Consider the following 13542-nt stretch of genomic DNA (forward strand, 5'->3'; position numbering starts at 1 on the left):
CCAATCTCATCTCAGTGTGTTGACTTTAAAAGGGATTTTGAAATGATCTTGGAAACACTGGTAAGTTTCTTCCTCTTGTTTTAGCAACTGCCTTTTGTTCCGCTGTGCCATGCAGCCTGGCACCAGCACCTTGTCAGGCTGCTCTCCCCATCTGTCATGTTGCCTTCACCCACTCCACTGCTTGGGAGCATCCGTGAGGGAAACTGACTCAGGCACACATAGGGTTGAGTTATGGCTCTCTGCTACATTGTGAAGAAAGGGGTTCCTTTGAAGGAATCATTTTCCCATGTTTTTTATCCCTCGGGGCTAGATTTATCTTGGACTTATCCAAGGAGCAGTATGGAGTACCATCTTAAAAGCAATTTCTATGTCTTGAAGCAAGAAAGGAGAAATTTTAAATCATCACGATCTTTTCAGGTGTAATCCACAATTTCGTTTTGTTTATCTAGTTGCTTTGACAGACTAATGTGCTAAGGATAGAGCCATCTCCTTTACCTCTTCCCCTTTCACACTTACCTACAGATGACTTCATGCTTTGTTTTTCCATGCATACCTATGCTTCATGTGGAGAAGGTCCTATGTAACCCTAATTTGTTTGCTTTTAATCTGCCACATCCTTACTCTTTTGATATCAAGAAACCCCTTTGGAGGTCCAAGTTTACAACTGAAAGGTTTTAATGGTTCTCTCATTATCACTTTCTCTCTTTTATGTTATAGAATATGAATGTATTCCCACCAAAGTTCTGGATTTCCTAAGGGTGGGTTCCCTGCAATATTCATGCTGCCATTCTGTGTTTACAAGGTGTCTACAATGTACAGAAAATGTTAAATTTGGTCACTTTGGTCTGGAGACAGTTGCACATTATGTAACACCCCAGGGGTTTCTGTAAATAACCGGAAATTTGTAACAGTCACTTTGCTGCTGTGTGGAATAATGTTCCTTTGACAATGCTTTGAGCTGGAAATCCAAACCTGTAAGCAAATGTTGAGAGTTATACATTTGTAAGAACCCAAGCACATCCTGAGTTGTGCTGAGCAAATGCTGACTAGTTTATTCAATTGCATTAGGCATCGACTGAACAAATATTTTTTCATTTTTGTGGAGATGATATATATTTCTCTTAGCTTTTTCAATAAAACATAGGTGTAATGGAAGCTGGTGTGTTGTTATGATTTTTATATTGAATTTAGATACTTTTTTATTTGTCTACAGATAAGGTAGTGAATCAGGGCTTCATTTGAATATGAATTTTTCTTATGTGCATGAATCTTTCTCCACAGTTAGTTCTGCTGGCTGTGGCTCTGACTTATCCCACTCCACAAGCAGAGCTGGCGTATTGGAGAGGTTGTAATGGCTGTTCCTTTTTCTCTGTTTAAGGTCAGAGTTGTGTTCTGCCTGTGTTGGTGGCCAGCCAACCACAGAGCAGGGTTAACTTTACAGGCATACCAAGTTTTTGTTTAACTAATTGAATTGAGATTTGGAACATTTAAAATACAAATCTGTTAGACCAGTAGAGGACTTACACTTGTACTTGCCCTAATGTAGTTATATAATGGCATTTAGGTGTCTTTAAATACACAGGAATATCTTTACTGCTGTGAAGTAAGTTTATTCTGATAGGGTGAAGACTCATCTGACCAGCGTAGGCATCTATGTCCAAGCCTTGTGTTCCCTTTACAACAGAGAAATGTAGGTATTTCTACACATCGGACATGATTCATTCAACCCTGGCTTAGACATCTCACACAGATTACATTAATTTTATTCCAGAAGCACCTGTTTCTGTTGTAGCCTGTAAAAAGAGGAGTAACTAGTTTAGTTGTAAAGTGAGTGAAGCAAAGAATTCCACACTATCCACACTTGCACTACATTAATTGTCCCAGAAATAAGTTGTGTAGTTTCTGTTTGAAGATAAAGTGATAACCTCCTACCTCTCTCCTTCCTGTTTCCACCTAGATTTCTGTTAAGTCACTGGTTCATTCTTCTGCTTCCCAGCAAGACTGATCACCTTTGGCAGGTCTCACAAATCTCTAGTAATGGAGAGTCCAGCTCCTCACCTCTTGATGTTTCCATTCTCACTGTCCCTATGAATAAAAGAATATCCTACGTGAAACACATTTTTTTTCCAATTTGAGCCCTTTAATTCTTGTTCATTTCACAGTCACAGAAGGATGAGTTTGGAAAGGCCCTCTACAGATCATCTGGTTCAACCCCGTGCTCAAGCAGGGCCACTTAGAGCCAGTTGCCCAGGACTGCGTCCAGACGGCTTTTCAGTATCTGCAAGGATGGACACTCCACAGCCTCCCTCAGCAACCTGTGCCAGTGCTTGGTCACCCTCTGTAAAAAAAGTGTTTCCTGATGTTCAGAGGGAACCTCCTGTGTGTCAGTTTGTGCCCATTGCCTCTGGTCCTGGGCATCACTGAAAAGAGCCTCACTCTATCATCTTTGCACACCCCCTTCAGGTATTTATGTGCATGGATAAGATCCTCCTGAACCTTCTCTCCTCCAGGCCAAACAGGCCCAACTCGCTTAGCTTTTCCTCATAGGAGAGATGCCCCAGTCCCTTAATTACCTTTGTGGCCCTTTGCTAGACTCTCTCCAGGATGTCCATGTCTCTCTTGTACTGGGGAGCCCAGCAATGAACACAGCACTCCATGTGTGGCCTCACTAGTGCTGAGCAGAGGGAAAGGATCACCTCCCTCGACCTGCTGCAGCACTCCTCCTAATGGAGCCCAGAGTACTGTTAGCCTTAGACACAAGGGCCCATTGCTGGCTCATGTTCAACTTGGTGTCCACCACGACAGCCAGGTCCTTTTCTGCAAAGCTTTTCCCACTGGGTTTGTAGAACAGTCTGACCTCTTTGCATCAGCTCTTAGTGTATTTGAAGAGTTTCATATCCTCACCCTGAGATTTTTCTTCTTTGGGGTAAACCATCAATTTTTTTCAGATTTTTTTTGTAGGTCATATTTTCTAGACCTTTCATCACATTCATTGCTCTTCACCAGCCTCCCCAGTTGATCCACCTCTTTGTTATACCAAACAGGAACAGATTTGCCCATCTGGGGCCTGAATACTAGTGATCAGAGCATAAGGATTACTTCCTGTGTTTTGCAAGCTATATTCTTGTTTAGGTAGTCCTGTATAGTGTTTTTTTTCTTAGTGACAGCATGACTTGTTGGCTCACATTCATCTGTTCCACCATGTAGACTCTGGGCCATCTTCTTAGGAACCGTTAGCCTGCCTGTATTTTTTGCACCTGATTATTTCTGCCTGAGCATATTCATTGCCCTTGTTTTGAATTCTGTTTTTAGCCCATTTCTCCAATTTAAGAGTTTTTTTTTTTAATTCCAGTGTTGTCCTTCACACCTGCAGCCCTTTTTCTAGATGTGTCACCTGGAAACATGACAAGCAGAGTCATTACATTTCTTTCTTGAAGTGTCCTGTTCCCTTGTCCAGTGCTAAAAAAATGCCCTAAGCCCCTGACTGCTCAAATACTTGGGAATATCTTGCTGAGACACTGCCATATATCCTACAGGACAGTCAGAGAAGTGAATCCAGCTGTTTTAAAATTTAGGCTAGCAGCTGGCTGGAGACTATGTCTGCAAAAGTTTCCGAAAATGCTCTAAAACCCCTCAACCTTGTTGAAGCAGAGGCTCAGTTCACTTGAGCAGAAGAACAGGTTATTATTAGTTAGGCATTTTACAGGATTGTCTGTGTCTTCTATTGCTTCTCACACATAAGTCTCAAAGTGTGTTGCAGGGTGGTCAATATCATTGTTCCTGCTGTGCTGAAATGCCAAATAAGCACTCAGAGTTGATAATTTGCCTGCGGTTACCCAGAAGCAGAGCAGAGGACTCCAGAGTGGCTGTTTAGTACATTATTCACTCAATCAGTGTTTGCTGAGAAGAATCCACGAGGGGAAGGTTGACACAATATATCCACAAGGACAGAGATCACATCAAAGAGTTTAACACCTCAAATTGACAAAGGCGAAGCAGGAGCACAGAGGGATGCATTAATTTTCTTCTAGTCTCACAGCAGGTTAATGGAAGAAACATGGCTCCAAGCCAGGTGCCTGGCCTTGCTGACAAGCAGCCCACCCCCAGGCTAGGCTGGCTCAGCAAGGGTCTGTGGTCACACTTTCTCCTCCTGAGCTGACACCGTTTTCACCTGACAGTGGAAGAGAGAAGTGATAATATGAGATACATTTGTTTTGCACACCAGTGAAGTTCTAGGCACAGAACTCTCTGGCAAAGGGCAACAAAATAAGAAGAGAATTTAAAAATGCTGTACCATGTATTTCACATTTGACAATTTGTACTTCAGAGTTAAAACAATTTCATATGTGCCCTTTGAAAGCGTGAGGCTGCATGCATGAAGAAAGTACCTATTTCCCTTATGTTTTGAGCAGGGACCCATATGTTTTAAAAATTAAAAAGAACAATTAGTCTTGGAGCATTAAATCTGCCCATCTGGGTAGCTGACTAGCTTTCTCACAGAGATGGCTGTCCCAGAAAGAAGCTGAGGAAATCAGGCTTAGAAATGTAGATATTAGTAGGTGTGCGGGAACATAAATTAGGAAAATTGACAACTTTAATTACTTTCATTTACTTTCTTTTGCTGAGTTCTCAGGCTGACATCAGAAGTTACATCTGTCAGGTTGCTAGCAGGGTGCGGTATGGAGGCAGAGGGGCATGGGGACAGGATAGGCTCAGTTCCCATGTTGACAGTAGGATCTGCAATGACAGCGTATTATCTGACGTAAGAAATCCTTAATAGAAACAGGAGCTTCCCAACATCTCTCCCAAACATGGAAAGTACCATGTAGGGGTAGCTGTCAGCTCAGCAGCAGCATCTTCCAGGACTCAGGGTGCTTAAGTCACATCATTAGTACAGACACCTCTGGATTTTCTGATTGAGGTTTTCCTATTTTACTTGGAAGGATAATGGATGGAAGGAGGATTAAATGATAAAGTGAATCATGTGAGAGTGAGGGAATGCCTACACAATGAAAGAAAGGGTGACTGGAGGAGACTGGAGATTGTGTGGAATAGAAAAATACAGATTTAAGGCATTATGGTGCCTAAAACTGTGCTAAGATGCACAAAGTTTTTGTATCGTGCCTGTTTTGACTACGAGATCCTTGGGGTAAGGGCTGTGGTTTCTTTAGATCACCTAGCACAGTATTGCCCTGGTCTTTGTGCATTCCTGGAATGAAAACATTGACAATGTTTTTCATGGCAGAGGCCATGGCAGGCTGTATTTACAAAGACATCCAGTTTATCCAATTGAATTATTTTCTGCTCAAACAAAACATGTTCATCTTAGCTTTCTGTTTGTTTGGTTTTGTTTTTTAAATGCTATATTCAGGTGAGAAGTGTCCTACTGCAGTATTTGACAGTCACTTTTGTGTGACCTGAGTAAGTTAAAAATTAGACTGTATGTAGCCCCAAATGTCAAATATATCATTACAGTTGGTTTTCAATGTCCATTTCAGTCTGATAGTTTTGTGCTTGACTGCCATCATGGAGCAAGAGGTAACAAGCCAGGGCCTCATGGAGCCAGAGGTAACACCCACTGGACAGCACTCAAAACATCTAGCCATTTGAGAGGCAAATGCAAAATCTATAAACCAGTGTGACGAACCACCTGCTGCTCCTTTCCTACTGTTCCTTCTTCTATTCTGCAAATACGAATTACATGAATCCATATCACCAAGAAATCTGCAGACTCTAACAGAATGTCAGCCTTCAACTCTGCTACATGTATGAGAAGGCAAATAGGAAATAGGAGCACCGGTACACTTTTCCCATGCCATTCATTACTTTATGGAGTTCTTTCTCATATCTGTTCTTATTTGATTCTTCTATAACATGGCCACATTTGACTTAGTAGCTGTTTTGCTGAAAAAGAATGGAAGCTAATTCACCATTTCACTAACTGCCTTTCAGATAGCTGTCATTTCCCTTTAAGTTTTTGCTTTTTATAATTTATAGCTAAGTAACAGAGAAGGACCTGCCCTGGAATTTGCTTTTAAGGCCGGGTACCTTCCAGGAGCAAGATTTAGAAGCATTATTTACACACCATTCTGAGAAATACATGTTATTGTGGTTGCTTTCTTATTTAATTGGGTTGAAATAGAATCCAACATCTGACTTGGGAGTACTTTTGTGTCAGTACAGGCTATTTTCTGACTCACCTTGGTGAGTAGACTGTGTGAGTCTCATTGCTTGAATAGGTGAGTGCAAGAGGCTTCTGTATAAAAGGCTACAGTTTATTATTTTAGCTGATGGAGGAAAGATGGGGAAAGTAGAATGGGGATCCACACCTATCAGCTAATTTTTCCTTTTCTAAATTCTATTTTTATTTTTGCAGGTCATGGAAATCAAAGGACAAATGATTCATGTGCCAGAATCAAATTCAATTTTGTTTCTGGGTTCCCCCTGTGTGGACAAACTGGATGAACTGATGGGGCGAGGCCTCCATCTTTCGGACATACCTATCCATGATGCTACTCGCGATGTCATATTGGTTGGGGAGCAGGCAAAGGCCCAGGATGGCTTGAAAAAGCGAATGGATAAGCTGAAGGCAACGCTAGAATGCACACACCAAGCCCTGGAAGAGGAGAAAAAGAAAACAGTAGATCTCCTTATTTCTATTTTCCCTGAAGAAGTGGCTCAGCAGTTATGGCAGGGGCAGCAGGTTCAGGCCAGGAAGTTTGATGATGTCACCATGCTTTTCTCGGACATTGTTGGCTTCACTGCTATCTGTGCGCAGTGCACGCCCATGCAAGTTATCAGCATGCTGAACGAACTCTACACGCGGTTTGACCATCAGTGTGGATTCCTGGACATCTACAAGGTAACAGCCTAAGTCCTAAGTTAGCAAAATCTAATTGAAACTAAGATAGAAAAAAATCCCAGTAACCATATTCCTAAATTACAGACCTTCCCTATAAAAAAGGAAAGGCAATATTTTTGTTCTGTGTGAAAAAAATAAATCTGAAATATGCCCATTGAAAATCAAATACTTTGATGCTGAGCTGTCATCATGGTTCCCCCATGGGAATATGTGCCTCATATTCCCATTTTCCTATAGGAATGTACACCTCTTGCATTATAGCTTGGTTTCCTTTAGGTGACACATCAGCCACAGTGTCCTAGGGATGATGAAATGCACAGTGATGATCCAAGCTGCAGCACCTGGAAGGCACTCAAATAGTTTCAGCTGAAACTTGAATGGTTTAGGGTTTAGCCACTTACCTTTCCCCTGAAAGAATTTAAATTTTCCATAAAAAGCAGAGCATTCACTAAAAAAAATGTTGTGAAAGATTTAAACTTCCACTGAAAAATGGGAACAGGACAGCAGATGTCCATTCATAGTAAATGGAATGAGTGGACATGGCACTGGGCTGCCATGCTCCTTTACTGCTGTGCGGAAAAGGAGATGTCACATGTGTTGGTCCTGTTACAGCCCATCACCTTCACTTCTTTTCAGTGGATTTGGTGTCCAGTATGTATATTCTTATAACTGAATGCACCTAAGAAAAAAATGTAGTTGTAAAATTATATATTGATTTCATTTTCTGTCTGAGGCTTGCAAACTGAATCACCAGTTTTCAAACTGTTTCAAATAGTATTTGTTGATAGGCTATAGAGAAAAGGTCTTCAGAAGAGTGCTGTCCATTTCATTTTTAGCCTGTAATACACTTTAAAAGGCATCTCAAAATATTAATTACCCACCTAAATAATAATTGTGGCTGAAAAGTTACAATACATACCACAGATAGAACTGAACATGGTATAGATATAGGTTGGTAGGACAGTATACCAAGGTAAAAGATCACACTGTAAATAAGTTTTGTGCTCCTGGGCTAGGCGTTTGTATTACTAATGCTCAGAAACCAAAGGCCATGCTGGGAGAGGACTGCAATGGAAGGTACCAACCCTTATTTGAAAATTGTTACAATCTGAAAATTGTTCTGATATAGTCAGAAAAGATTGGAAGTTTGATCTTTGTTTGTATTAATCTAATGTTGCTGCACTGGATCTCGAGCCAGCTCTGAGAACAGGACTTGAGGAACTTCTGACCTACAGTCAAGAGGGATATCTAATGACCTTGTTTTACATGCTGTATCTGGTACATGGGTGTAGTTAGTGTTTTCCCAGATGATTAATTTTAGTTAGCTATTTTGAGGCATTCAGGACATTCTTTGTTGAAAACTATGGTTGCATGGGAATAGGAAATAAAGTATGTAAAACTCTATGATCTGTTTGGAAGGAAGGTTGGTTGAGTCCTGTGAGAACACTAAGAAGAAATATTTATACATAGGTCATTAATATTATATCATTTAGACCACGGCTTTCTGCCTTTCACCTCGCTTTTTGCCACTTTAGATAGAAAAATGTTGCTGTATGAAAATAGTCTCCTGACCAGTGAAATAAGATGACAGCTGCTGAGATAGGCAAGATAAGATTTATGCATTCAGAAAAGGAATAAACACTCCAAAAAGTTAAGACCCCTATGTAATTCTATGAAGAGGGAAAAAACAAACCTATTTTTCCATGGAAGGATGTCTTACACCTCTAACACCCTTTCTCCACTGTTACTGCCTTAATATAGCCAGTTCTTTCTCAGATCCTTTCATCCTGGGTTTTTCTCCGTCTCTCTAGTCCTCCATGTCCCTACACGTCCCCTGCTTCCTTCCACAGCCCACCTGTGAGCAAGGCAGTGTGCACTGTGGCTATTTTGGAGATGTATGTACCTTTTTCTTCTCCCCCCAGATCTTTTTTTCATTTGTTTTTTAAACAGAAGTCTAAAAGAGTTACTGTGAGGTTAAGTGAAAATGACTCAGTTGAGCATTACAGAAAGACAAAACTTGGGCAATGAACCCTTTTCCTTAGAGAATCAGGCTCAAAAGAAAATGACAATTCTTTTGAAAAAGTATTTCCATTTTAAAATAAAAATAGCTCGTATGTTTATATCTTTTTCATTTGTTTCAGATGATACTCTGCAAGCTAAGTTTATTGCTAGGAATGATCACCACACAACAACTATAATTTTAGAAATTATTGTCAGGCAGTGAATTTTAGATCTGTAATCACCAGTATTTGTAACCACAGCCTGCCTCTAAGATATACTCCTGTAACTAGGCTACTGAGGTTTATCATATGACCTATATATATACATCAAAACAGATCAATTTTCAAATTTGCTTGTTTTTAAGCAACATGGCAAGAATAATTTGCAAAGATTGTTTGGTGAGTACTTCTGAATACCAAATTCACTGATTTGTAAACAGAAAATTAAGCAAAATTAATTAAATAAATTCCATGCTGTAAATTATTCACCCAGCTTTACTGTTACAGCATTTTGAATTCAGAACCTTGGTGCTTCTAATCTTGGACTCAGACAATGAACTTAATATTTTCAATTGTCTCATACTATTCATTCAAGGATGTTTACAGAGAAGTATGGCACAGAAAGAAGAACAAAGATCCTTGTGTTTAACAAGTCGGACATAGAGGGCAAGCATAATGAGCTGTTGGATACAGAATAAGAAATGCTTGGAGAGGGCTGCAGGGGGATGAATTAGACTGAAATATCTTGGAAATGAAAGTAAGTAGCTATAACTGATGAGGTAGGGAAAGGATATCCAATGGATAGACGCGTAGGTAAGAATGACACAGGCAGATGATGGGCTCAGAAAATGAACTTCACAGCAGCATTTTGAATGGATACCAAAGGCGACAGATTACATTTGTCCAGGCTGAGGGAGAACACTGCAGTAATTGAGATGCACAGTGATACAAGCCTGGGTGACAGTTTTAGCAATCTGGAAGAATCTGTGTTTTACAGAGTGAAACTTTAGAAGGAATCTGCTTACATATAGCCTTGATGAAAAGATCAAGAGGGACACTCTCAGGGTAATCACAGAAGGGAGAGGATGTGAGAGAACTGAGACCTGGCAATGCATTTGGAAACTGGTGCTGCTGTCTATCTGGGCTTATTATATTTTGCTTGGAATTGAGGAATGGGAGAAAAAGATGCTGTTAAGCAGGGAGTGCAAATCAAAACAGTGTAGATGCAGATGCTTGGTAAGCTAGTGTCTGTGGACATGCAAGTAGAAACATGGGCTCCAGGAGGACAAGTAATGGGAGAGAGAAGATCTCAGTAAATTTTGAAAGCAATCGCTGTGAGTAAAGTATATACTGGTTGGCCTGACTGTTTGTGTCTTTGTTTTGACCTTTTTTTCTCTGTATCTGAGTTCCCTTTGTTTATGAGCCAAGTGCTGGGAAATGATGCTTCAGCTAAACCATCTCTTTATCAAATAAGCTATTTAGATATGCTGCAGCCATGGCTACTGGCATTTAAAACATAACCCTGGAGACTGAAATTTTCCCTGCTTAAGATTCCTGTAGCTTCTGTTTCTCCCTCCAAGTAATATGTCCTTGATATAGGATAATTTTAAATATTTTTTTCTTGTTGAGTCCTTTTGCCTGTGTAGGCCTGCTTTCTCAGCTCTTTTCCCCTCAGTTTCCTTTCTGAAACAACCCCATTCCCCTCCCTTGCCCTTTAACTACTGTGTGGAGTAAAGACAGCATGTCCTGTGGCTGGTTTTTTGGCCGTGCATGCACTGGCTGGGTGGCTATATATGCTGGCTGGGTAACACCAAGCCAAGTATAGCAGAATCAGGCCTGCTCCTATAGGTGTTAGTTTCTTTGTCCTTTCTCTGGACAGTGCAGCATTTGTCCTTGAAGACGCTTGCAGATTTCCCCCTAACACTAAACTTCACTTTCTGTGAAGTACTGAGTCCCACTTTCCACGTCTAAGCAGAGAGTCCTAAGTATTTTCATCAATGAACTGTTGTCAGCTGCCAAAATTTCTTTGCTATACATCTTTATTGTCAAAATTTTAATTGAAAGTTTATTGAATATTTATTGAATAAGACAATGTAATTCCACAGGTTAATTTTACAGTTAGAATTCACAACTTTGTTATGTGAATTTCTGCTTTCTTTTTGGTTCCATTATTTGGCTAAACTGATGCTCTCTCTGAGTGGTGCCACACACATGCCTCAAAGTCCTTTAGCAGCTTCCTTGGGGTTCTCTTTGGCTATTATTCCTGGCAACTTTATTTCACTTACTTTACACTGAATTATACTATTTTATTTTTTTCTGAATGATACAGTTAGTATGTCAGATCTTCATTTTCTGATTCCACACACCTAACTCTGGCTATAGCTTTAATTTTTGCTCATTGTAAAGACCTGAGACTAAAAAAGGGTGGAAGTCTGGACTGTTCTGCAGTCATTTGAGACTGCTACTCACCAGTTCTGAAGAATGTTGTTTATATTGAGGTTGTGATATAATGCTTTTAGGAACCTAATTTTAAACTTGCGTTTTTTAAATATATTACTTTACATTTTTATACTGGTAGTTTAAGTTGCAGAAATCAGTATTTGTTTTACAGAAGATATCAGTACTTTCTCAGTGCCATGACTATCCCTCTGATATTTGTACATATTCATATGTATGTTCATAAGCTTACTATCAGTGCAATAATGACTAAAGAATACTGCAATGACAGGGGTCATGAACTTCAGACTGTTCTGAAGTTTTCCAGACTTTATGTTTCATAAGTTAAAAACCATAATCTCCAAGTTTTCCAGTAAAACCTATGGCCACTGTTTTTGTCTTCTTTCTCATTGGCCTCTCTGGCTTTGCATGAACTTGCTGGCACACAGGTGTTTCTCACTCCAGTATGAAGTCAGGGGCACCTATCTTTTTGGGGAACTCAGGATTGTTCTTGGGTTAAGTTAGAAAAAAAAAAAGAAACACGAAAGATTCCTTGGGTTTTCCCTGCAGATCTGGTGTATCACCACCCAAGAGCTCCAGGATATTTTAAGACTTCCCATTACTTTAAGCATGTATTTTTCTGCAGCCTTGTGGAGGATTTACATTTTTTGTCTTTAGGAAGATGTGCAAATAAAGCAGACAGACATGTAGGCTTCAGAAGAGTTACTCTTTACTTTATAAACATACAGACCTACAGAAAGCACTAAAACACCTGTGCATGTTCCCCTGCTTTAGGCCATTCATCACCCAAGAATCCTCTAAAGAGTCTAGGACTTCTGCTTCTGTATGTAATTTCTTCTTCAAGAATACCATGCTTGTATATATTTTCTTCTCTTTTTCTCTTTTGTCTCTCTCCTTCCACTTTCTCTTATCTGAAAAGAACACATTTGTTTATAAGTGTCCCACTCCACTTCTCTCAAGCTGCTTGGGAGCCTTAAAGTCTGTGTCCAACTTGCAGGTCCTGGGAGTGCTTCCGAAGTCCTAACTTTGTGTGAACCCTGGCCATATCCTGACTTTTTATTTGGACAGGACCAAAAAGGGTATCCTCCTTTGGGGCTCTCTGCTCCATATTGAGGAGCAAACCCAGACATAGCAGCTGGACAGGAACCATGGCTAAGACCATGCCCTGTTGCAGCATACAGGTCTCCCTGATGCTGTGTTTTGTAAACCCCACCCTTAATACTTAAATCCTTTGTTTTCTTGTGTCAAGTTTTTCCACCTTCTAAATTTTAGTCCCTCTGAGGGACTGGAGGCAATTGATTTCACTTTCCATCAGCCTAGGCTATTTCCATTTAAACAGTCCAGTATTGTGTCAGAAGTAGAGGACACATAGCACAAGTGTGACAACATATGGCTGGCCCTTCATATTCCTGAGCATGCCAAGATGCAGCATTTTCATTCATGCAAATAGCATTCATAACTGTACCTTAATTTCTTAAATGATTTAAATTAATATGGGGGATACTTAGGTAAGTTAAAAGAAACTAGCTAAAGTATGAATTTCAAGACAGATAAATTAAAGAATATGTAACTTTTGGGAAGATGTTGTTCAGTAGTAGTTTTAATACCAGGGATACCTATAGCAAATTAACGCCACTCTTACATCTGGAGAAGGGTGATCACATTAAACTGAAATGTGTGTCTTAAGTTATGCATGATTATTTTAATATTTGTTTATTTTGTTAAACAGTTCTTTACTTTGACATTGTGACTACCTCCCATAAGGCAGAATGCCAGCCAGGACATTTTCTATTCATCAGACGTATTTGGTGTGATTTTTGCAATTTCATACTTGCCTACAGAAGAGAGAAATCATTTATGCACTATGACTTTTGTATTCCATGACTGCTGTGTGCAAACCTGATGCTGACATCATCTAAACTCTTAAGTCTTCTAGCATGCCTCTATTTCAACTAGTCAAAACAAAAAAAACCTTTTAAAATACTAGATAAGAATTCTACAAGGCAAGTACTATTTGTCACTTTTCCTTTTGTGAAGAAAACAGCGTTCTGAATTAAAGTGTAGATGAAAGAGTTCCTCCATATATTGGATACTGAAAGATTTATGCTTAAGACTGCTAAGTAGATGCTATAGAAAGAGTTTGAATACAGCTCTTCCTGCAAAATGTTCCTGAACTTGCCAGCATGTAGCATCATTAAGCTCACTAAAAATAAAATGCCCTCA

At 39.8% G+C, this 13542-nt stretch overlaps 1 protein-coding gene across 1 annotated transcript in view; it reads left to right on the forward strand.

Moving 5' to 3' along the window:
* Positions 1–13542, forward strand: part of GUCY1A2 (guanylate cyclase 1, soluble, alpha 2) — a 147337-nt gene that overhangs the window by 74926 nt on the left and 58869 nt on the right. Inside the window, exon 5 of the mRNA XM_010562129.1 lies at positions 6377–6862. Within this exon, the coding sequence (XP_010560431.1) occupies positions 6377–6862 (486 nt within the window). The remainder of the gene's footprint in view (positions 1–6376; positions 6863–13542) is intronic.

Source organism: Haliaeetus leucocephalus, unplaced genomic scaffold (assembly GCF_000737465.1).
Source record: "Haliaeetus leucocephalus isolate CR32 unplaced genomic scaffold, Haliaeetus_leucocephalus-4.0 Scaffold155, whole genome shotgun sequence".
Classification (NCBI taxonomy): Eukaryota; Metazoa; Chordata; class Aves; order Accipitriformes; family Accipitridae; genus Haliaeetus; species Haliaeetus leucocephalus.